The sequence below is a fragment of the Paramacrobiotus metropolitanus genome, unplaced genomic scaffold, assembly GCF_019649055.1.
Source record: "Paramacrobiotus metropolitanus isolate TYO unplaced genomic scaffold, Prichtersi_v1.0 Parri_scaffold0000211, whole genome shotgun sequence".
Classification (NCBI taxonomy): domain Eukaryota; kingdom Metazoa; phylum Tardigrada; class Eutardigrada; order Parachela; family Macrobiotidae; genus Paramacrobiotus; species Paramacrobiotus metropolitanus.
In genome coordinates, this window is record NW_026570431.1 from 98,014 (window position 1) to 123,092 (window position 25,079).

The 25,079-nt window shown below is 40.8% G+C and overlaps 5 protein-coding genes across 7 annotated transcripts; 1 reads left to right on the forward strand and 4 right to left on the reverse strand.

Moving 5' to 3' along the window:
* Positions 1 to 198: 198 nt before the first annotated feature.
* Positions 199 to 7,733, reverse strand: LOC129601051 (long-chain-fatty-acid--CoA ligase 5-like). 2 transcript variants are annotated; one of them, XM_055499758.1, is made up of 10 exons: positions 7,630 to 7,733; positions 7,013 to 7,457; positions 6,752 to 6,892; positions 6,228 to 6,339; positions 4,322 to 4,591; positions 2,273 to 2,445; positions 2,026 to 2,184; positions 1,495 to 1,938; positions 910 to 1,188; positions 199 to 846 (listed from the first exon to the last, which is right to left on the reverse strand). In XM_055499758.1, the coding sequence occupies exons 2-10, from the start codon at positions 7,040 to 7,042 to the stop codon at positions 424 to 426; spliced, it is 2,031 nt and encodes a 676-aa protein (XP_055355733.1). In that variant the 5' UTR covers positions 7,043 to 7,457; positions 7,630 to 7,733; the 3' UTR covers positions 199 to 423. The 2 variants fall into 2 exon arrangements, with proteins under 2 accessions (XP_055355733.1, XP_055355731.1); XM_055499756.1 differs by lacking the exon at positions 7,630 to 7,733 and having other exon boundaries at positions 7,013 to 7,579.
* Positions 7,734 to 8,279: 546 nt separating this feature from the next.
* LOC129601055 (long-chain-fatty-acid--CoA ligase 5-like) lies at positions 8,280 to 13,385 on the reverse strand. Of its 2 annotated transcripts, XM_055499763.1 has the most exons (10): positions 13,250 to 13,379; positions 12,907 to 13,147; positions 12,426 to 12,569; positions 11,954 to 12,065; positions 11,212 to 11,481; positions 10,773 to 10,945; positions 10,368 to 10,526; positions 9,731 to 10,174; positions 9,075 to 9,353; positions 8,280 to 9,006 (listed from the first exon to the last, which is right to left on the reverse strand). In XM_055499763.1, the coding sequence occupies exons 2-10, from the start codon at positions 12,919 to 12,921 to the stop codon at positions 8,545 to 8,547; spliced, it is 2,058 nt and encodes a 685-aa protein (XP_055355738.1). In that variant the 5' UTR covers positions 12,922 to 13,147; positions 13,250 to 13,379; the 3' UTR covers positions 8,280 to 8,544. The 2 variants fall into 2 exon arrangements, with proteins under 2 accessions (XP_055355738.1, XP_055355739.1); XM_055499764.1 differs by having other exon boundaries at positions 12,919 to 13,385.
* Positions 13,386 to 14,083: 698 nt separating this feature from the next.
* On the reverse strand, positions 14,084 to 19,250 carry LOC129601059 (long-chain-fatty-acid--CoA ligase 1-like). The gene is made up of 10 exons (XM_055499767.1): positions 19,113 to 19,250; positions 18,842 to 19,051; positions 18,203 to 18,340; positions 17,906 to 18,017; positions 17,056 to 17,325; positions 16,717 to 16,889; positions 16,493 to 16,651; positions 15,748 to 16,191; positions 15,192 to 15,470; positions 14,084 to 15,051 (listed from the first exon to the last, which is right to left on the reverse strand). The coding sequence occupies exons 2-10, from the start codon at positions 18,851 to 18,853 to the stop codon at positions 14,590 to 14,592; spliced, it is 2,049 nt and encodes a 682-aa protein (XP_055355742.1). The 5' UTR covers positions 18,854 to 19,051; positions 19,113 to 19,250; the 3' UTR covers positions 14,084 to 14,589.
* Positions 19,166 to 21,876, reverse strand: LOC129601060 (uncharacterized). The gene is made up of 5 exons (XM_055499768.1): positions 21,470 to 21,876; positions 20,909 to 21,197; positions 20,505 to 20,584; positions 20,058 to 20,147; positions 19,166 to 19,585 (listed from the first exon to the last, which is right to left on the reverse strand). The coding sequence occupies exons 1-5, from the start codon at positions 21,584 to 21,586 to the stop codon at positions 19,511 to 19,513; spliced, it is 651 nt and encodes a 216-aa protein (XP_055355743.1). The 5' UTR covers positions 21,587 to 21,876; the 3' UTR covers positions 19,166 to 19,510.
* Positions 21,877 to 22,918: 1,042 nt separating this feature from the next.
* On the forward strand, positions 22,919 to 24,453 carry LOC129601074 (uncharacterized). Its single transcript, XM_055499792.1, has 2 exons — positions 22,919 to 23,242; positions 23,708 to 24,453. Exons 1-2 carry the CDS (start codon positions 23,152 to 23,154, stop codon positions 24,166 to 24,168), a joined length of 552 nt encoding a protein of 183 aa, XP_055355767.1. The 5' UTR covers positions 22,919 to 23,151; the 3' UTR covers positions 24,169 to 24,453.
* Positions 24,454 to 25,079: the final 626 nt, after the last annotated feature.

Here is a 25,079-nt window from a genome sequence, read left to right on the forward strand (position 1 = left end):
TCTGATATACGTATATACTATATAGCAAATCTATACTCGTACCGTCAGGTATTTTGAACTGTTTTCAATCTGGTGTAAGAGCTTACATCCCATGTTAAAAAGAATAACAACTGAGACTTAAAAATTATTAAGCATATTTTTAAATTATATTTTTCAAAAAACTGCATGCGCAGTTTTCAGTTTAAAGGTTCTAAAGAACTTTAATACAGATGCGTAACAGCCGACAGATTTACTCAACAATACCACCGCAAAAGATTTTTCAACAACCACTCAATCATCGATATGTAGTATGTACGGTATACAGAACAGAAATAACAAAAAAATTAAAATGGTCACAACTAATGGTTTTTGCCTGTACAAAGAAGCATGCCTAATCAACAATCATTTTTTACATTCTGGACAACTTCGCTTAAGAGGGACAGTCTAACTGCTCAGGTACATTCCGCTAATGACTTCGCGGTATCTGCTGCGAACCCCTTCGCGGCGCGTCTTTTGCGACGGCGTCACGCAGCCGTTCTCCTCGGAAAACGCTTCCGTCAGGATGTGAATCTTTTGCGGAATCTCATAGGATTTAAACTTGGCTTCTTTCCCGATGCGCTGCAATTCGTCCGTAATGTACTTCTTCACAACCTCCAGCGGTGTTTTATCTTTGCCATTTGCGAATGCTTCGTAGTTGGGATAGACCAAAGCGACGCAGTAGGGATAGCGACTGTCCCCATCGATGAAAATGTTCGTTATCGAATCTGACCGACTGAAAGCGCTTTCCAGACGTTCCGGTGCCAGATACTCGCCCTGGCATAATTTGAAAACGTGCTTCTTCCGGTCGAAGATTTTCAGGTTTCCGTTCTGTAAAAATATGAAAAGTAATGGCATACTATAACGAAAATAACTGCGATGTAATTTTTTTACCGGTAACCACATTCCAATGTCACCGGTATGAAGCCATCCATCGCTGTCAACAGCCTCGGCAGTTTTCTCGGGCATTTTAAAGTAGCCCGCCATATTAAATCCAGAACGTGAGCAAACTTCGCCTTTCCCCTCAACAGCATAATAACCCATTTCCGGTACATCCACCAATTTGACCTCCACATCATAAAAGGGCACCCCAACATGGTCAGCGGACATGTCTCCGTACGGAGTGCACGTTATTGGTCCGCAGGATTCCGACTGGCCATACACTTCGAATACCTACAAAGAGGACGATGATGTCATGTGATCGTGCAACCGTAAAGGTCGTACAAGCCAATCAACTGCAAACGGTTACTGCAAACCTGTAAAACTGCGCATGCCGATGCGAGTAATCAATAAATAAATGAAGAAAAATGATGATAATAATTCATACCATAAATTTGTTGTAAAAGAAAAGAAAGAAAATCTAATATTTTTTGGTCAAATTTTTATGGTTTCGAATTATATGTTTTAGAATATTAACATGAACGATTATGAAACAATACATTTTTAAATCAGTGATTTATATACTGTATTTGAACTTACATAGCATCCAAAAACCGCACGCATAAAATTCAGAATTTTCCCATCGGTGGCCGCCGATCCGGTCACACCTACGCGAATTTTCCCTCCCAGCATACTTTGATAACGTTGAAAAATCAGGCGATCCCAGAGGGAATCATTACGAAAAATCCCGGTATACATTTCTAGCTTTTTGAACGCTAAGCCGATCTGCGCCGGCAAGGAACGCCACACCGATCGGCGCATATCCACTTGAACCTGATCGTGTATACGGGTCATGAGTCGCGGGACAAACGGGAACACGGTTGGTTGGACGGCCTTGGCATCTTTGAACAGTGACGTAATATCGCCGCTAATATATCCCACTTTTCCGCCGTGCACATGCAAGAGTTTTTCCACTAGACGCTCGAAAATGTGCGGTAACGGCAGGAAACCCAGACCGGTGTCGGCCGGTGTAAATTTCAGTGGCTACAAAAATTTTGAGTTTCTACTTTGCATTTTTTGAGAAAGCTTTGAATAACTTTATACGAAAAATGTGACGTCATTACCAATTACCATAAAGCTTTGCAGCAACGACTTTAAACACAGAATAAACTGCCGGTGTGTCACCATAACGCCTTTTGCCATTCCTGTGGTCCCACTGGTAAAAATCAGTGTAGCCAGACTATCTGGTTTGGAAGGACGGACGGGACAAGGGTTTTGACGGCCTGATTCCTGTAATCAGATATTACATTCATTTTCTACATTCCTTGCACCTCATTGTGACAAATGATTAGAAATTATGAAAACTCCAACTACAGACCTCCACTGCCGCCATGCTCAGGACTTTGACACCACGATCCTCGATCTCAGCAATCCGATTGTCCGGCAGAGGTTCAATGGTGATAATGGTGCGCAATGTGGCGGGAAACTGACCGTTGCCCAGCAGTGCGACCACTTGCGAGTAACCGCCGCAGACCATGATTTCAATCTCATCTGCAAATGGCAACCAAACAAGGAAGTAACGATACTGTGATACCATCAACCATGATCTCAAATCATAATATGATAGCAAAATACCACCTATATCACTCGTACTACTTATTTATAAGCAAATCAAAATGAGTTCTTAGTAATATTTCGTAACAATACAGGGAGTGCAAAAACACAAAAGACACTGGCATGAAACTGTACGTAAAAGTCTAAATTAAAAGATTATGAGGATTTCGACAGAGTTAATAGATTACGTAGTGCTTTGATAATTACTTATAAAATTTCAATAAACTTTTTCCATTAAACCTTTTTCTGCACCTACATACTCGTACATGTATAAGCTCAGGTTGCTACTTATGTAATGTGTTTTTGACAAGGTACATATTCTTGAAAATTAAATAGTGGTCTGTAGGAAGGTGATAACTGACTACCGTACTAACTGTACTAACGAACCAACTCAGATACTTCCGCAGTTGTTCATTCAGTGATGTCCACAAGATGTTCATAGATGTTCTGTACAACACTTGCTTATATAGCACAGTCGGTAACATAACACACATACATTAGTCAGCACTTCACCCAGAAGTCTGATCATCATTAGGGATAGGTGTACTGAGTGGATGTTACACTCACTGATCAGCTATGAAGATAGTACACTCATAGATCAGTTACTGATTACGCACACGTAATACATTTCCAATTCTAACACCCCCTTCACTCAGTGCGCCTATCGTTCAATCCAAGCACACCGGCTTCCGGTCCAAGCACTCCGCTGCTGGATTTGACCTTTGTACTTCCAACGTTTTCTGGTAACAGCATGCCATCCGCTTGTCGGCAATCTCGCTTTACCTTCACGTTCGTCTGTTGGTTCCTCGACGACTACACTACGCTGTACTGAAGCGTACTTCTCTCGTCGTAATTCTTCTCGGTTCGCTGGCCTGACTGGTAGGATTCTCACGAGACTGTTCGCACGCGTCTGGTATCCGTTTCTTTGGTCCGTCCGACCCAAACGATCCGAACGTCGAATTGGCTCGTAATCCTATCCGTCTGCCGATCCACTTCGTGGGCTCATCCGAACACACAGCCCTCAAATTCTTTCGATCTTGCGTCCAATTTGGCGCTCTGATCTTCACTCTTTACAAGTTCTTCCGGAACACCGACATCTGAGGGGCAGGTCTGGCCATCATTCTCCATGATGCCACGAACGAGGCGTACCACGACGCGGGCAAACTTGCAAGCATTGGCTTCCTGCCAATCGCCTTGTCAGAGGTTTCGCTCCTCGTCATCCGGATGCTCCACCGGCATCCGACACGTACCCTCTACGCTTGACTTTCTCCCTCACCAGTTAGCACTTCTCCATCATGCACTCGCATCCGGAGCAGTTGGAGCTATTCAGTTCCGTCACCTTCGATCTCATCAACACAGCCATCCACCGTATAACAACACACCATACGCGCAAGATACTGGTTGAGCCTGCAGATCCATCCAAGAGCAAAACCAGGTCTCATAATCTCTTGAAAATTAAATAGCGGTCTGTAGGAAGGTGATAACTGACTACCGTACTAACTGTACTAACGAACCAACTCAGATACTTCCGCAGTTGTTCATTCAGTGATGTCCACAAGATGTTCATAGATGTTCTGTACAACACTTGCTTATATAGCACAGTCGGTAACATAACACACATACATTAGTCAGCACTTCACCCAGAAGTCTGATCATCATTAGGGATAGGTGTACTGAGTGGATGTTACACTCATAGATCAGTTACTGATTACGCACACGTAATACATTTCCAATTCTAACACATATGAGCACATTTAATTTTCTGTGTTAAAGCTACAATAATGTGAGATAATCCTTGATAGCTGATACATACAGAATTCTGTCACTTGAAAACAGGCTTCACTGCCCAGTGATTCGTACAAGGGCGCGGTCACCATCCCGTAGGCCAGGCATCCATACTCTGCCACCGTCCATTCCACCGATGTCTTGGCGAACAATCCTACCAGACAGTCATCACCGATCCGGCTTCCCAGCTGCAGTAATCCCGCACCGAAATCGCGTGCCCGTTGGATGACCTCGTCGTAGTGCAGGTAGACATACGGCGCATCCTTAGCGGGACGATAACCGAGACACGGGCCGTTATCTGCAGCACACAAAGAAAGTTACATCTGTGGTGGTGGCGAGGAATTTTTCGAAAAACATTAGCAATATAATTCGACTTTTAATCATTTATTGCTGGATCGGAGCGAAATGCGCACCGTAATCGCGTAGTCTCGCGGCATGCTACGATCACGTTCTACGTCTTTCAAGTAGTTAGGATTTAATGGTCGCCGAGATACCCGAAATAAATACCCGATCAACCCGAAACAGTAAATTTCATACATCCATTTTTAGTACCGCCAGCGACGCATATATAGAACTTATAGAAGTGTAGATATATGTATATATTTACGACCTCCTGTGGCGTGAACCGTATGCTCTACTCCTGATTTTCAATGAAACTGTAGAACGATCGCACGTGTTACGAGAATTTGTTTTAATATGTCCGATAACGAAACCACGCGCTGTTATTGCGTTTTATCAAGAAACCAACACAATTCCACCGTAGACGTTCCACGGCGGCCGGCGATGTCATAAAAACTGCGAGCAGAATCTTCCTGTACTAGGAAATACATCGCTCTAACCAGCATCGTTAAGGGATTTGGCCCGGTACATAGCACTAAATTCGTGTACATCCACGGGAATATTCGCTTTCGCGCACTTCCAAACACTTTTTTGGGTTGCTTTTTGACATTGTGTAGTCAAATGATTTGTATACGTAGGCGTGAAATCCGTTTTTGCGCGCAACATCCGGTTGCGGAATTATGAGGGTACGAAAATTCCAAAAAGTTTAAATGCATTCCGGTGTACCAAAAGTCTCATTATGGACCGATCTCCTTCGAATTTTGCACATAAATACGCATAACCATGAAGATCGTTCTTACACCGATCCACTGTTCCAGCATATTTTTCAAATTTTAAAATGAATTTCAAACATTTTAAAATTCATTTTAAAATACGAAAAAAATCGTGGAAGTGTGGATCCGTGTAAGAACGATCTTCATGGTTATGTGCATTTACGTGCAAAATTTGAAAGGGATCGGTCCATAATGAGACTTTTGGTACACCGGAATGCATTTAAACTTTTTGGAATTTTCGTACCCTCATAATTCCGCAACCGGATGTTGCGCGCAAAAACGGATTTCACGCCTACGTATACAAATCATTTGACTACACAATGTCAAAAAGCAACCCAAAAAAGTGTTTGGAAGTGCGCGAAAGCGAATATTCCCGTGGATGTACACGAATTTAGTGCTATGTACCGGGCCAAATCCCTTAAGAAAACTGTAAGGCCAAACTGCTAGCAACTGTTAGAATGAGTCATAAAACTGTGGTAATCTGTACTTCCATGAACTAATAAACTACCGCACATACATGGCCGGAATGTAAGTGATTATTACCGCAATAATTATGTTGTTGATAACTGTACAATTTTTCCACGGTGTATTAATTATTATTATATGTACCGGCATCTTTCCTTGGTTTAGCTGCCTTTCTTTGTTCTGACACGCATGTGTAAATATATTGCTTTCCGAGTTATAGGCAATTAATGAGCTATCTAATTCGCTTGTGAATAATTTTGGTTTATGCATGGGATGCTATTTTAAAAGTCAAAAAATAATAAATCAAAACGTTCTTTTATCTGCATGCACGGTAATAAAGGCCGTTTAAGAAGTTACCTGATAGCTCTTTCCCAAATCGCAATATATCAAAGAGATTCTCGGGAAACACCATCCGCAACTTATGGCGGGCATCCTTTGTGGTACGGCGGCGATGAACGAGTCCGTCACTCTGCAGTAGTGCACACTTTTACCGTACAGAGTAGGTACAAAGTACAAAATGTCGTATTGTATATACTGTACCCGGTGGTTCAGTCGCTGTAATTACGAGTACATGCTTATATTATTACTGTGTTCTTTTCAATACGTTGTTTTGGAACGAGAAGCGAAAAAGGTCACTGGAGTTGAACTATTGTCTAATTTTTAGAAACAAACCTTTTGTAAGATTTCGGAGCCCGTGGAATACATTCAATACAGTACATACTAGCACAATTTTACCACGAACAGGTTTTGCATACTGCAGTCTACTTTGTATGAAAATTTTACGTGCACACAGAATGATGATGTTCTCTTAACTGCCACAGATGTCAATACATGTATTTGTAGTACTCAAATCGCGCTCCAACAGCAGTATAAACACTAACCTCCGACAAATTATTTCGGCTCCTTATGGAGATACGCTCTATTACGGATAAAAGGGCTTTCTCCAAACCGCATGTAGTAACTATCCAGGTAGTGACTTGGACCATGCGAACTAATGACGTTGACAGCGATGACTGCAGTTTCTAAAAGAAGATCAACCAACCAGTTACGATATTAATTAATATAGATAAACATAGAATATATATAATCTGTTGGTAATACGTAATGGAAGACAGGCATGGCACTATACGTTTTATTCTTACCTCCAGCGTAAAAGAGATCATTTTAAACATGATCAGGATGGAAAGAAGGGCTTGATCAAAAGGGCAACTAGGTATTTTTATAAACTCCCAACTGGGTATCAAAAATCGCAAGTCTTTGTAAGAAAGTGCAACCTAGCCAACCTGCAACAGCAAAGCAAAGAAAAAGAACTAAAAGCAAATGGGCCTATTAAATAGTGAAACTGAAATCCGCAATGCATTTGTGCGCTCAAGAACAATGGATTGCGCCGAGTGACCGCCCCTCTGGAGGATAATGAGTTGACTTATTGGCCGGTGGAAAGATACAGGCATATTGCGAAAACAGTGTATGTGGGAAGCAGTTGTACGCGCGTTCCAGTGCCGGTGCACCTCCGTCGACAGGCTACGCAGTATTGCGTGATAAAAACGACCCAACGTGTGGCCGCAAACTCTCCAGGTGGATCGGACCCTACAATCTTTCAAATTCCAGACTTTATACGTACAGCGCTTTAAATTCCTACAATATGTGCTACGGTAAAAGTAGGTGAACAACTAGAAATGTCGTAAACCGGTCCGTAAACAGTTTTAATAGCGCGCCTTCATGCTGTTGACCGTAGCCGAAATTACTGCGTATTACGTACGTGTATATTATGGGAGGCGCACACTCTCATTCTAACAGCTCCTCCTCGTAAAGTTTCTAATGACGCACACAGAGGCACTGAACAAGTAGTCACGTTGCGCAAACGCGCTTCTGGTGGCAGTTGCTGGTCGCTCGTCGCTTTTATCCAGTCTGCGCTCTATCTCTGGTAGATAGAGCACAGACTGGATAAAAGCGACGAGCGACAAGCAACTGCCACCAGAAGCGCGCTGCGCAACGTGACTAGTGTCTCGATCGTGTTAGCCCTCACATGCAACTTTCTGATATGCAGTAGCAGCCTAGCAGTAATGACAATGAATACAAGTGTCGACTCGCGCTCTCGCGCCGGGAGACTCGTGTTAGAAAGGTCTGTAAGGGCATTTCGTTAGTACGTCAAACCGTATAATAAATTAATTTTTGTGAATATATACTGTACTTCCGGCGGCTAAACTCAAACTGAAATTAGCTAGATCGAAGAAAACCCGCTAAAATCGTTATGTGAGAAAGTACTCGTAGTAGCCACAGCTTTAAACCTAAAAATTAATTTAAAGTTCATATATCACTAATATCAGGCATTTCGCTCCCTGCTCAAACGAGAGACGTCGTCTGAGTTACAAAGTAACCTCTGAATAAATACTGCAGAACGAATTTTGCATTGTATTTAATATTTATCGTACTTAAATATTTTTGTCATAAAAGTGATACAGCAATAATACTGCTACGTGGCGCAACGACCGAATCAGTGAGCTGAATATCAAAAAGACAAAATCCAAAAGCTCAGAGTGCGCATCTGACTACAGAAATTCGACAGTATATAGTCGCAGAAGAAAGACACTATTCCAATCTCAGGTATGTCAAAGCCACCCCGGATACGCGGGTGCAGTATGCAACTGTATCAAGACTAGGTAAACAATATATTTTACGAAACAATTTTCCCGTTGCCATTCGATTGTTTCCCATCAGTTTCCTTGTAAAGCGCGGCGATCTTGTCACGGTATCTCGTTCGTACACCCTCCCGCCGGGTCTTCTGTGAACCCGTCACACAACCATTCTCCTCTGTGAACGGCTCGTCTAAGATGCAGATTTTCCTAGGAATCTCGTATGACTTCAGTTTGGCTTCTTTGCCCACGCGCTGCAATTCCTCCATGATCGTCTTGTTCACCACATCCACCGGAATCTTATCTTTGGGACCACCCAGTGCGTCGTAATTCGGATAGATCAAGCCCACACAGTACGGGTATTTACTGTCGCCATCGACGAAAACGTTGATTAGCAGATTGGATCGTGCGAAAATGCTCTCCAGACGCTCCGGCGCCAGATACTCGCCTTGACTTAACTTAAAGATGTGTTTTTTACGGTCAAAGATTTTGAGATTCCCGTTCTATAAATAAAAGCAGTTATTCATGTAGTTCTTTAAGGTACTGCGCATGAAATTAAATGCGCGGTTACCGGCAGCCACATTCCAATGTCGCCGGTATGTAGCCATCGGTCCTTATCAATGGCCTCGGCTGTTTTCTCCGGCATCTTAAAGTATCCATCCATGGTGAAATCGGATCGCGCACACACTTCGCCTTTACCGTCCGCGGCAAAGTATCCCATTTCCGGTACATCTACCAACTTGACCTCCACCCCGAAAAAGGGCACTCCCACATGGTCGGTTGAGACCACACCGTACGGGGTACACGTGATGGGACCACAACATTCCGACTGGCCGTATACTTCAAAAATCTATAAAAAAATTAAAACTGAACGTAATTGCAGTGTACACAATAAGTCACAAGCGATTTTTAAAATGTTTTAAAAAGAAATAAAATTTGCAATAAAAAATTATTATTTTATGGCATTTGAGCGCTGAAATGCTTGAAATACGTACGTGGGTGACCCCTTCGAAAATTTTCTGAATTAACGTTCTCAGACCTCCATATTTCGATATATGCCTTCGTTTACTTAGCTTACGATGCTGACCTTTGCATAAACAAACATAATAACATGGCTTACAAAGAAACAAAAATAAAATTCTTCTTGATTTCGATAAGATGTTTGAAATTTAAAATATTTTAAAGGATAATTTCAACCCTAATTAAAACCGGTATTTACACACGTACATAGCACCCGAAAACGGCCCGTGCAAAATTCAGAATCTCTCCGTCCGTGGCGGCCGACCCGGTGACACCCGCTCGCACCTTCCCGCCGAGCATATTCTGAAAGCGTTTGAAAATCAGCCGATCCCAGATGGAGTCATTTCGAAACACCCCGCGCTGCATCTCCAGTTTCTTGAAGGCCAACGCCACCTTGGCCAGGAAAAAGCGCCACGGTGACCGGCTGAGATCCGTCTGGATTTGGTCGTAGAAGCGCGTCATGAGACGGGGAACAAAGGGGAAAAAGGTCGGTTTGACATCGCGAGCGTCCTTGAACAGCGTTGTCATATCTCCGCTGATGTAACCCACTCGGCCGCCATGGATAAGAATGATCTTTTCGATCATGCGCTCAAACACATGGGGCAACGGTAGAAAACCCAGAGCGGCATCATCGGGAGTAAACCGATGTGGCTGGAAAATGTTACAGTGACTGTAAGCAGCTGAATTATTACATGCTTCCTACACTGATTCTAGCTTGGCACTAATAAAGCATTATACTACTGGATTAAATTAAAATTTAAATTTTTGATGGGCACTTCTATTTTGTGTACGCTTTTGTATTATGGTTAGGACAATTTCTTCAAAGTGCACTCATGCAACTTACTACTAACGTAGACAGAAGGGATTTCATGCACAATATCATTTCTCGGTGTGTAATCATCACTCCTTTGGCCATTCCCGTGGTTCCGCTCGTTAAGATGAGCGTAGCAAGCTCATCCGGTTTTGACGGCTGGATTGGTCGCGGATTCAATCGTCCCAGCTCCTGGATAATTATATTAAGTAGGTACATTTGTTACATACGACAATGGGATAGTAAAACTATAGTCAGTCTCTGATATATTGCTCTTTTTATTGCAGATACGCGTGACCGATCGACATCTTTCCAGGTGGTCTGATTTCTTATAATTTTCTTATTTTTCCTGTACAACTAACAGGTACGCTGTTTGCACGGACAGCTGACCAGTGACCACACAATGTAAGTATCTGTATAACCACAAATTCACAATACCTCGACGGCGGCCATGGTTAGGACTTTGACGCCAAGGCTTTCGATTTCAATGACGCGATTATCTGGCAGTGGCTCGATGGTGATAATGGTACGCAGATTGGTAGGAAACTGACCTTTACCCATCAGCGCTCTGACTTGAGTATCCCCACCGCAAAACATTATTTCGATCTCATCTGCGGGCGCCGGAAAAGCAGATTAGTACCATTGGCAGTATACAACGACGCTAGATTTTATCAATACATCTACTTGTAGAAGAAGACGAAAATGTAGGACACAGCACTATGTTAGGAAGCATCATGCAGTATTAAATTTTATCGTATTTGCACAACACCACATGTAAACTTTTGTCACTTCTTAATTAGCGCTATTGTAAATTTTTTAAACTAATAGTAAACAGAAGTGGGATGAAGTAGTAGACGATTATAGTCGTGGCACATACAGAATTCGACGACCTGGAAGCAGGAGTCGCTGCCCAGTGATTCGTACAGCGGCGCGGTGATCATACCGTACGCCAGGCATCCATACTCCGCCACGGTCCACTCTAGACAGGTCTTGGCAAACAATCCCACCAGGCAGTCATTCTCCGTACGACCACCCAACGCCAACAATCCCGCACCGAAATCACGTGCCCGTTGAAGCAGTTCTTCATAGGAGAGATACACGTATGCGGCATCCTTGCTGGGCCGGTAGCCAACACAAGGACCGTTATCTGCAAACAAAGCCGTTTGTCTATTCTCTTATGCGGGATGATAAGACGGTCAAATCTAACGCCATAATTATTACCGGTACACGTGGGGCTCTCATATAGCTGGTTGGCACAATTACCTGGCTACAAAACGCATGCAAAATTCACTGTTTTACTTACTGGCAGTGGTGTGTATCAAGAAAGCATTATTCGCACTGTTCTAAGAGCCTGGTATTGCGGTTTCAATCTCGCGCTTGAGGTATTTTAATAACTATAGACTATAGTGATATGTCTACTGTATACGAAATGTTCAATAATAGAAGCAGGAATAAATTTATTTATGCAGTAGCTTAGCTAAATTTGTTTTGATTAGATGGACTTCAAGAAAGATACTGTATTTCCAAGTTTAAAGTTAATTAAGCTGGGTGATACGATACATGGTAATGCTGTACAGTCTAGTCTGTAGCTTATTGTAAATGCATAACAACTAACTTACCAGACATCTGCTTTCCAAAATATAACACGTCAAAAACCGTATCAGGAAAGACCATCCGTAATTTCTGGTCAGAATTGGTGACTGTACGCCGACGATGAATAATTCCATCGTCCTAAACATAAGTCAACAAGGAATTATTCTCCAACCGGAACTGCCGCGCTGATCGCATCATGCAGTGCATGAGCAACGCATGTGTTGATACATATTTCATGATACATGTATTTGATATTATGCACATGAAATTATGAAGTGATGGTAATCCACATAATGTAATGCATAATGCAAAAAATTGCATTTCACATAGCTCTAATACATAGTTTTAATAATTATTTTGCTAATTGAGTAACATACGAGTTATACTCGTAGTTATACTGACTTCTGTAATTTTTAATATCTATGGAAGCATAATCGTTTTCCGAAAAAAATATAGTCGTGCAATTTCGTCGAGTTTATGCTTACACAACTTCCTCACCTCGCAATCCGACAAATTTTTCCGACGCTTGCCGTAAATGTGCTCCCCCACACCAAAGAGGACTTTTTCCAGTGCCGACGTAATTATCCAGGCTGCAGTCTGGAGGATGACCGCAATTTTCGCGGATAGCCACAATTTAAATTTCTGGGTTCAGCGGAAAACAATATGGGATTAGAAAAAAAAGCAGACTACAAGACGCTATGCATGTAGAAATATCCCGATTCCGCTCTAAACTATATGTACTATCTGTATCTGGAATAGTTTTTTAAACTGCCCTATGGGGTTATTATGGTCATTAAACGTTTGTCGACAAATTTCCAGGAATAAAGTTGTAACCATAAAAGATGCTTTTGCCTATCAGGGGATGTACACATGAAATATTTGAATATTGTTTCGTTGGTTTTTTTGCAGTATTTAATAAACCAACCAAGATATAAACCAGATAGAAGTACGTATACACACTATTATTTCTACCACTTACTTCCACATTTACCATTTTTTCGCCGGTTGCAAGTCCAAATCCGAAAACTTGTAAAAGTAAAATTTACTCTCCGACAGAAGATGGAATAAAGTGGCCCGAAGCCCGTCCGAATCCGAAATAATCGCCGGATTAAATTATACTAATTGTAATTCAATTTATTTAGTTGCATTGGCGCAAATCTTGTAATTCGCCGGAAATTGTAGCAGGAACCGGGAGGATCATATGACACGCACACGTTATCCTAAAGGAAAAATAGCATTCCTCTGCAAACTTGAACTTCAAGTATATTTGCCAGCTACCGATATTTCCATTGTTTTTGCTAACAAACTCATTTGCAGATTACATGGAAGTTCACATATGGCTGACATTCACTCAGTATGTAATTATCGCGCGGGTCTTATCGCAATGTATCCATCGGCAAACCTCGCACCGAACGCACTACAAATCCGTGCAATACGCAATAATCGGGGAATCGCTAACAGATGCACTAAACCGGCACATCTTTAACGGCAATAACATATAAGTAGAAAGGTCAGTTTATGTGTGGATTTTTTTGTCAACAACAGCGTGTTGTGCAATAGCCACGCACCGTAAAATACCGAAGTCCGATGGAGTAGCGGATAACTAAGTAGACGGGAAACAGGAATGCACGGTCATGTAGCACAAAGTCTAAACGAAGCGAGACAACATTGTGCCGGTGCCTCGCGAACTGCGATACAAGAAATCTAAACGGCGATATTTTTTTAAAATTTTCTTCATCAAAAGAATTTTAAGCATCTACAGGCGTCTTAAGGGATTTGGCCCGGTACATAGCATCAAGTTCGTGTACATCCATTGGAACTTTCGCTGGTGCGCGCTCCCAAACACTTTTTTGCATTGCTTTATGGTATTTTGTAGCCAGAAGAATTGTATACCTAGGTGAGAAAACCGTTTGCGCGCGCAACATCCGGTTGCGAAGTTATGAGGATATCAAAATTCCAAAAAGTTTAAATGCATTCAGGTGTACCAAAAGTCTCGTTATGGACCGATCCCTTTCAAATTTTGCGCGTAAATGCACATGACCATGAAGATCGTTTTGACACGGATCCACTGTTCTAGCATGTTTTTCAAATTTTAAAATGAATTTCAAAAATTTTAAAATTCATTTTAAAAGTTGAAAAAAATCGTAGAAGTCTGAATTCGTGTCAAAACGATCTTCATGGTCATGTGCATTTACGCGCAAAATTTGAAAGGGATCGGTCCATAACGAGACTTTTGGTACACCTGAATGCATTTAAACTTTTTGGAATTTTGTTACCCTCATAACTCCGCAACCGGATGTTGCGCGCGAAAACGGATTTCACGCCTTTGTACGCCAATCATTTGGCTACACAATGTCAAAAAGCAACCCCAAAAAAGTGTTTGAAGGTGCGCGAAAGCCAATATTCCCGTCAATGAACACGATTTTAGCGCTATGTACCGGGCCAAATCCCTTAAACATCTACAGGTGCATAATGCGTCAAAACAATTTCAGAAGGATTTAACGTTAAAGTTCAAACGGTATACGTCACAGTCCCACAAATTATCGTAAAGCAATGCTGCGTTTTTTCATTAAATGCATGATATATACATATCACCAACAAATCTCCAGTTTAATACTAGCTACTAGGTCTAGCTGGACACACAACAAAACCGTCACAATTATTAACTATATTGTCGTCCACTTAATCCCGTTTTTCCTCGATCCGTTTCTTTATACAAACCAACAATTAAATTCCGGTATCGCGTTCGGACACCATCCCGCTGCGTCTTCTGTGAGGGCGTGACGCACCCGTTCTCCACCGAAAACGCTTCGTCCAGGATGAAGATCTTCTTGGGAATCTCGTAGGATTTGAATTTTGACTCATTGCCGATGCGTATCAGTTCATCCATGATAACCTGCTTTACAGCTTCCGGTGTTGGATTATCTTTCGGACCACCCAGAGCATCGTAATTCGGGTACACCAGCGCCACACAGAAGGGATACTTGCTGTCTCCATCGATAAAGATGTTCGTGATGAGACTCGAACGGTTGAATGCGCTTTCCAGACGTTCCGGCGCCAAGTACTCGCCCTGACTCAACTTGAAGACGTGCTTTTTCCGGTCGAAGATCTTGAGATTACCATTCTACAATACATTTTTCGTAAAGTACAACTAATTAAACAAATACTCTAATCTGTTCATAAAGTTTTAAAATTATTTTGCTCAACTTTTTTGACTGCTGCTAAGTGTCAGACGAATTGATTTGTTCTATAAAGCAAGTTTACCGGCAGCCACATTCCAATGTCACCGGTATGGAGCCATCCGTCTTTGTCGATGGTTTCCGCGGTTTTCTCCGGCATTTTAAAGTAGCCATGCATGTTGCATGGGGAGCGTGAGCAGATTTCGCCTTTTCCATCCGAAGCATAGTAGCCCATTTCCGGCACATCCACTAATTTCACTTCCACATTGAAGAACGGTACACCGACATGGTCAGCGGACACTTCGCCGTATGGAGTGCACGTGATCGGGCCACAGGCTTCCGACTGGCCGTAGGCTTCAAAAATCTGCAAAAAATAAACGAAATAATATTTTTGTTCCTAATTCATTTGTTTGTTTGTTTGAACTTCGAAGTAAATGTTTGCATTTCGTTAAAACATTAACCAAATTCAATTTATTTAACTGAAATTATTCTGAAATTATCTGTTTGCTTAACGTAAATTTATGCTGGCAAACGATTCGTATAAAACATAACCAAATTTTAAAAGAAAACCTAGAAAAATTTATTACCAAAAGTTGTGCAAAAAAACGGCAAAATTTCCAAATCTATTCTAAAAAACATACGTAGCATCCAAAGACAGCGCGTGTAAAGTTCAGCACTTCCCCGTCCGTGGCAGCCGATCCCGTGAGGCCCACTCTGATCTTCCCTCCCAGCATGGCTTGGTAACGTTTAAAAAGCAGCCAATCCCAAACAGAATTATTGCGGAAAACACCACTCTGCATCTCGAGTTTCTTGAACGCTAACGCTATTTTAGCCACGAAATAACGCCATGCTGACCGGTTGATATCGGTCTCGATCTGGTCGTGGATGCGGCACATTAGGCGCGGGGCGAAGGGGAAGAAGGTCGGCTGGACGTCTTTGGCATCTTTGAACAAGCTGGTGATATCGCCACTCAGGTAACCCACTTTACCGCCGTGCAAGTGGATAATCTTTTCTACAATGCGCTCAAATATATGCGGAAGCGGAAGAAAACCTAGAGCGGTGTCGTCCGGACTGAACCGAATCGGCTATAGAAATAATGAGCATTTCGATGAGCTGCTTACGGATATTTAGCGTAAATACTTTCAAAATCTTTTCCAGTATAAAAAATAAAACAGAATGCATTACATGCAAAAATAGTTTAATTTTTGTGCAATTTCAAAATTAAATAGAGGATAAACTGTGACGCCGAAAAGTGAAAAAAAGCAAAACTTCAAGTAAATAAAAATAAAAATTTAAAGAAAATACGAGTAAATTAAATGTAAAATAATGTTTTACAGCCAAATAAATAAAATAAGTTTCAAAATAAACTTTGCGGCAGGTCTATACCATGAAAGTGGTCATCAACGATTTCAAGCAGGCCACAAACTCCCGGTGTGTGAGCATCACGCCTTTGGCCATTCCGGTGGTCCCGCTGGTGAAAATCAACGTAGCCAAATCATCGGGCTTCGATGGGCTGACCGGACGTGGATTCGCACGCCCCATTTCCTACCGCATACATACGATATTATTCCTATATATAGGCCAGTATTCAATAAAAAATGCAAATTCACCTCAACCGCCGCTACAGTCAGAACTTTGACCCCAAGACTTTCGATTTCCACGACACGATCTTCCGGTAGCGGATCGATGGTGATAATGGTGCGCAGTGAAGCCGGCAGTTGACCGTTGCCCGTCAGTGTTTTAATATGGGAATCGCCACCACAGACCATGACCTGAATCTCATCTAAAAGAAAACAGCCACAAATTACCAACTTAAATCAACAGTAAAAATAAATCACAGCATAAATCAAGTGACCAAAATATAATTTTACGTAGCACATTTCACATTACAAAAATTGTTGGAAATTTAAAAGTCAATTCAATTTTATCAATTATAATCCTTTGCTTACAAAATTCGGTGACCTGGAAGCAGGATTCACTGCCCAGCGAATCATACAACGGCGCTGTGACCATCCCGTACGCCAGGCAGCCATACTCCACCATCGTCCATTCCACGCAGTTCTTGGCAAACAGCCCCACCAGGGAACCGGAACCCACATGGCCACCGAGTGTCAACAATCCGGCACCAAAGTCACGTGAGCGTTTTAGTAACTGCTCATAGCTCAGGTAGACGTACGCAGCATCCTTACTCGGCCGATAACCAACACATGGACCGTTATCTGCATAACATTTCCAAGTTGTGACCGTGTTATTTTATTATTCTACTGTCATAATTAGATACAGTACTGATAAGATAAATAATTAACTTGCACAGCCATATGCCCTGGGAAATAATGTACTGACTACTGACCCTAGCTTGTAATTTACCGAATTTGAGCACCAGGTGCATTGAGTGCAAGCGTGTTTGTACACAACTGGTTGTTTAGTTACATTAAGCTGTCGATGCCGTTTACACCCCCAAAGTTTACACCCTCAAATTACAACCGCATCGGCAGCTTGTAACAAAAATATTAATCGTACCACCAGAAGATTGAAAGCATTTCAATGAAAAATTTTGCTGGTATCCTATTATTCATGGGCAAATTATTAGTTAACTATGTACTTATCTACTTCTTATTTTGTTGTTAATTCTTTTTAATTTTATTAATTTTTCTATCACCTCTTCATTGTTCTTTTCGTTTTGCTTTTAATTTATTTCTGTACCGAAACTATTTTAACGAATAATGTAGTTAATATTTCGATACAGTCAGTATTTTTATTAATAATTTATTGGTTTTTTATCTTGATTTACTCGCTTACCTGATAACTGTTTCCCAAACAGCATTACATCGTATAAAGTTTCCGGGAAGACCATACGCAGTTTCTCACCGGCATTCGTAATGGTGCGCCGACGATGAATGATTCCATCACTCTACATAAATACGATGTCATAAATTCTTGCCGCCTACAGTGAATATTTTACAGTAATCTGGTTCGCATTTAACATTAATTTTATCAATAAGTATAAATCCATCTAGCTGCGTTAAAGATCCACTATCTCATCTTAACGGGTGGATACAGTCTCCTGTTGCCATTGCGATTCCAAGGCCTGTTTACCTCCGATACATTTTTCCGGCGTTTCTCATAAATCTGCTTCCCATACATAACCAGACCTTTCTCCAGAACGTAGGTTAACAACCACGCCACGGTTTGTATCAGGCGAACGATCTTCACACATAGCCACGAGCTATCCGCCTACAAAGCAAAACGCGGTTGACGCATGCCAGGGAAAAAAATTGATATTACGTAAGCTTGATACTTTGGTCAAGAGAACAACTAGATACAAAAAGCAAAAGATTTATTATTATTTTATAATTAGTTCTGCTGCCAATGCGGCTGAAACGTCTTGGAAATCACTTGAATTTAAATAACAGAAAACAACGTTTAAAATCCTCTATCCAGCAACAAAAAATTGCAAACAGTTTAGAAAAATTAACTGAATTCGAAAGGTTTATAATTTTTACTTTTTTTAAATTGAAAAAAATCTGAAATGGAAGTAGCGTTGTAACAATTTTAAAAACAAAAACTGAGGCGTTGCAAGCGATGTGCAATAAGTAGTCATTGTTAATTCTACTACCCGTAGTACGTACATAATATGAACAAATTATGAATTTCATTAGATTTCACGATTAGTTCTCAAAATAATTACAAATACAACAGAAAATTCTGACGCATAATTAATGCACAAGTACATACCATGAAAGCCATTGTTGATGTCGATTCGGCCGGCAAAGGAAAATCAATGCGAAAGGAAGAACTTATGGTTAGACGTAAATGCGGTGATCAGCTACTGATCGCTAAAGTAGCGTCGACACGATGAAGCCGGTTCGCTTGATTAATTTACTTGTACTAATCAGGCAGTGAAAGGAGCATCAGCTCTTAAGATCACCATAGCCCGTTACAACACTGCAAACAATTAGCCCTTCAAGTAATATAACAAAAGTGCTTCCGTAATCCGTAAACTTACATTAATTTAGGTAAACGAAATCCGCTTCTCACGATTCACACGCGTATTCGGAATTTATGACGGTGAAATTTTATAAGTAATTGATAATTGATGCAGTACATTACGTACAATGCATACAAGCATTCAAAACACAACTGGACCGCTAAATCCCTCCCCAAACACGGACTGATAATCATTTCTGAGTGACTTATCAACAAACACATCTCATCTAATCGTAACCAGAAATTACCCACAATTCCACACAAGAGCACAAACATGCACGTGCTGCGACAGACTTGGCTCACAATGTTCGCGCGGTCAGTTCGAAACGTTAGAACCTCTGTGTATGTTTTTTTCCTACTACATAACCATAAACCATGGGGGTGCCAATGTGGGGAACATCCGGAAGCGAGGCATGCTCATGTTCGCGGAAGGACAGGGAAAGGCTCGGTTTGTGTACCGACATCCACTCCGACGCTTCGGTAGGCATCCGCCTGCAACAATGTTAATAGTAAATAGTACTAAATACCATAATTACAGCATTTAAAAATTTAATTAATTTAATTAACAGCAGTTTAATATCAGCAAAAAGATCCGCAAAAGCGGAAAAATGATTATAAAAACGTTAGCGTGCAAACACTGACTACTGCGAAACGCTTCGTACCAATCGAGGCCTGAGAGCCAGTCGACGCGTACAGTTTACAAACGTATTTATCGAAGTTCGACAAAACAGCAACGAGAAGTCGAAGAACCAAGATTAATCAAACCGCTATGAATATCTTGAGCGTGCTGATTCAGAATGATAGTTTGTAGCAACGAATTGCAGCAGCGAACAAGAATGGAAGAAAATGCTTATTTTCTAAAATACCGAATGCTATCGAAGACAGCGAAGTACAAAATGAAATTATAAACTTAATTATTAATAATAACTGTATTTAGTCGTAACAACATGGAATCGGTGCTTACCGCGAGTATCCGTGCCATTTCGTCAGCCTGCGCCGCCATCCCTGCAAGGACCTCGTTCTCTTTGGTCAAACTGTCAAGTTGGGCGTACAGCTACAATGACAGCACCTGCGTTTTAAATATGCAGAAAATTTAAAAACCAACAATACAAGTACTCATCATCAAACAGCCTTCAAAACTGCAAAAATAAGATAGTTCTGGCTTCGCAAAAGCATCCTCCTGATGCACTCGCTAAAATTTCAACATGAAAAATACTTCCACTTATCTCCCAGTGAGCGGAGGCTGCGTAGCTGCATTTATCATTAATTTTAACAATGAAGTTAAATATTAATCAGCGAAAACCTCATTAATTAATTAACACATACTTGCATTACGGTACCCAACTTTAACCAAAGCCATTCAAATTCCAATAATAACAACAACAACCAAAGCAGTGCATAGTTATTATACCATTTGATTTTCCATCAGTGCTGTCTCCAAGGCAAGTCGACGGTCCTCGGCGATGGATTTGAGAACATCGTAGGGAAGTTCTAAAAAAGGAAAAAGTCCAACATTCGTGGCGTGACATTCGTACGACAAACTCTTCCTAACATCCAACTGGCTTCGCAACAGCCAACATTAAATTTACTTAGGCCAACAATAATAATGAAAATGAGCCCGTAACAATTAAATTAGGAATTACAGTAAAAATATAGAATCAAGCAGCAAGCTGCTCGTTTTTTATCATTTTAAAGTGAAATTAAATAAGTAAATTTTAGTGTTAAATTTCTCACTTAATAATGCTCATAAGTCATAACAAACACATTAAACATCACTTTCCGTATTTTGTACCAAACCAACCAAAGGCTACGTACCTTGTCGATTCTCAACAGCAGGCTTTTGTTCTTCGTCTTCCAATATGATATTAACGTTGTCCGACAAGGAATTGGAATTTTCGTCCTGTTCATCCGCATCCGCCGCTTCCCTTTCTCCTACAATTGACGACGACGCGGATTTGCGGGTTTCCGTTTCTTCATAAATGGTAAATGGCAATGCAGTGCTAACACTGGCGTCGTCCTTTTTTCGCATCTGCTTCAGTTTCTTCTGCACGGACAAGGAACTGTCAGATTTGCTGCGTTTGTATGCTTTCCCGATCAGCACCGGCTACAAAAACAAGAGCAACAAAAAGTTTAGAAATGCTGACAAACAAATAAGCGCCAAACAGATGATGATATTTAAAATACGGCGCATCTCGTTAGCAACCAGACTTCTCATGCATGTTTTCAATGAGCATTAACAGAAACTGTTATGATAGATGATGAGTTAAACGTTTTTGGTCACATCAGCAAGAAATTTTGTGAATATTTACCAGTCCGTTTGCAAACTACCGACTTGTGTGAAACAATACAGGGAAACGTTAATACGCGCGGAATTACCTGCGATGTGGATGGCTCGTAAGCTGAGCTGGGTTCTTGATCAGTTTTTGTTATTTTCCCCTTGGAAGATGTAGCCACATTTTCCGGACGAACCATAAGGATGCGTTTCGTAGACATTCTGGGCAAATGCAACTAATTGTTTCCAGTTGAGCTCCAAAATATTGCGAAGCAGAAGGCCAAGGGAATAATTTGATTTGATTACAAACGGATAAAAATCAGAAAATCGTAAACCAGAACGATAATCTTCCAGTAGTGGTACTGTAATGGACCACTATAGCCACATTTTAGCGTGAAAATATGATTGCTTACAGATTTTATCAATAAGTTATCATCGTGATCCAAATTTCCAAACAAATGGTACGCATGAAATCAACCAAAAGAACTCAAAACCTGGAAACTGGAAAGCCTTTCTTGAGTATTACAATCAATTAATCACAAAGTGAAGTGAGTCACCAGATGATTTAAATCCATTTCCATTAGCGGTCTACCAGTGACCAGAGTCACCACTGCCTGGTCGCAGGTCTAGTTCAAACTCCAGCAATCTATTGGAACCAGTTTTAAGTAACTGAATCGCGCAATACAGAAACCCGTACCGGAAGTACGGGTTTTTGTATTGCGCGATTATGTACGTACATGTAATTATGAAAATGTTTATGAAAATTCGTCTTGAAATGACGAAAATTTAACGCCTATATGTTTTTATTCTTTTTGTTTCGGAATGTAGATATACAGAATCTGGAATCAGTTAGCGGTTTCCTAGCAGACACATGCGAGTGATGCGACGGAAAGTCGGAAACTGCAATTGTGCGCCAAAACACTCATAAGTCATATATTATATCTATATATAGATATAACAGATGAACTTGTACTTAAATTAATGCAATCCTATTATTCCACTGATTACCCTGTTTATAGTATTATACATAATCCGGAGTCTTGTGAGGTTATTGTTAATATTATATTTACACTAGGTCAATCAGGAAACACTGGACCGATACCTTAAACAAACAGGGAAGCTGAACTTGTCGGTGTTTGTTTGCTGTTCGCCCCGTTTATCCGTCTATGTACCGGCATGTGCACTATGCAGTGCGCACCCTTGCAGCGTCAAGGCCGCAGTTGTAACTGCAACAATATAATAAAGTGCTATTATTGTACTCGTTACATTTACTGCAGGCCCAGGTGCCCAGTACGCAAAAACAATTTTTTTATAGTTTTACGTTAGTAAGTAAATAAATTTCAATTAGCAGATATTATATGACATTTTACATATTTATACTGCGGACTACGCTTTAATCATGAGTTATCTCTGTGATGTTTGCGCTTCCGCACTTTTTCCGCTATTTTTGTACTGTAGGGTATTCACTTTCCGGCATTTGTTTTAACCTAATTGAGCAAACATAAGTACTGTATCAGGAAACAATAACAACCATCCCATATAAAACCGTGAAGCCGGTCGATGTGAAATCATAATCACCAAGCCTGCAAAGCTGCATGCACTCCGTATATCGGATTACTGTATATTACGAGTATATTCTGCATAATACGGTTTATTTGGAATATTCAAAGCATTATCGCTTTTCCAAACTAAAACTGTCGAAAACATTTACCTGGTTCTACTGTTAATCCTTACAGAGATCTATTGTACATTGAAAATTCCCAGAACTTTCAGTACTAAATAAATCATGCTCCGATATTGTGAAATCTTTACCGGGCTTTTGGTGGTTTTTCTTCCTCTTGTCCTCGGATCGCCCTTATCATACCCGGGAACAAGCTGTAAGTGCGAGCTAAATAAAAGTGCTCAGTACTTATTTTAACGCATCGGCTTTTTAATTTTAGTCACATCTTAATTGAATGGTTACGTGAAAAAACCTGCGTTATTGTGATTTATTACGAGTCTTATTAATGAAAAGTTGTTAACTGAAAAAACCTGCGTTATTTTGATATACTGTATTACGAGTCTTATTAATAAAACCTGCGTTATTTTGATATATTACGAGTCTTATTAATGAAAAGTTGATAATTTCGAAAATATGTATTAGTTTATAAGCAAATTAACGCGGTTTTGGATATGGACAGTACGGTATATACGAATATTAAAACTTTAAAGGTTACAACTTCAAATCTTTAACACTGGATAATTACAATATTTTCGAAGTGAATTATTCGAACATTTATTACACTACCCAATATATAAAAGCGCAAACCGAACGCAAACGCTCAGTTTTATTTATTTTTCAGGGGTTTTGGCGCCCCGTGAGCAAGACGCCTATAGCATGCAGCAACAACAAATGTACCCGTCCATAAATCAATACAATCCAAATTTCATTCCCCGTTACCCCGTCTCCAACCCTTCATTCCCCAATTTCAATCAGCAGCCGCCAAATTTTAATCAACAACGCCCGCCCACGTTCGGTGGTCCGTACAACAACGTGGATTTCGGCCGACGATTTCCGGTGATCCCCAGTCAGCAGTTTCCAGGACCGGGATTTGTGTTCGTTGGACTGCCGGCCCAACCCAACCAGCCACCGATCAATGTGCCGGTCCCGCCAGTGCATAACGGCAATCCCGGTGCTGTCGAAGGTGGAGGTAGTGGCGAATCACCAGCCGGGGGAAATGGTAGCGGATCGCAAGAAAACACCGTCAATACCGGCAAGGACAGTGCTGGTGCAAAACAACATGAAAATAATGGGGCGCTATAAAGGATCTGCCATGCCAAACTGGGCAATCAATATTATTATAGTTTTATTTCCACTATTGCAACAGAATTACGAGCTACAAAGTTACAACTATAATTAAAATTTCCAGATATGGTGACATAAAGAAACGCTTTGATTATAATCCCAATCGGCCCTTTGAATTGTTATTTCGATCATCTTGCCCAGAATTGTTATTGACTTTGTCAACTATATTGTTTTCGTTATTTTTGTTTGTTGAATTGTCTTAGTTGTCTGTACCTATATAATAAAAATGCGTTATGGTTTATTCGTACAGAAAAGTGTATTAAATAAAGTACATAATATTTATTGCATTGTATCATCAACTTTTTATGTACAGATACTGCACATGCATATGCATGATGCAGTATATCGATACAATACGAAATACGGCAGTAGTCAGTACCCGTACAGGTAACGATCTTCGAGTACTTACCACTTCAAATCAGTTCGACCCTGCGGTCGTGGCAGCTACCAACATTAGATTGGAGGTCTTGGAACGGCATTTTTAAGGGCAAGCGATGATTCGGTTTTCGGCGGGCAAAAAATAATGGTGAGAGAGACTTCCTCATCCACACTTCGAATATCTGGCGAAATACATCCGACATACAAAATTTGTCTGTGGAATTGTGTAATAATTATAGAAGTATGAGCAAATCATATATTTTGCACAGAAGTATAGCCGGTTCTTTTAGATATGAATTCTCTCAGCTGAAAAGAAAATATTAGTTTCCAGAAATATGGCGATATATTTTGGGCGTTTTGCAAATTATGTGATTAATTTCGAGTGCTTACAAGTTACGAATATGTTTTACTTAGAGATTACGTATAGAAGTATTTACTGCTGTGCTAAAACTCATTTGAATTCTACGTACTCTGCATTTTGGTATATATTA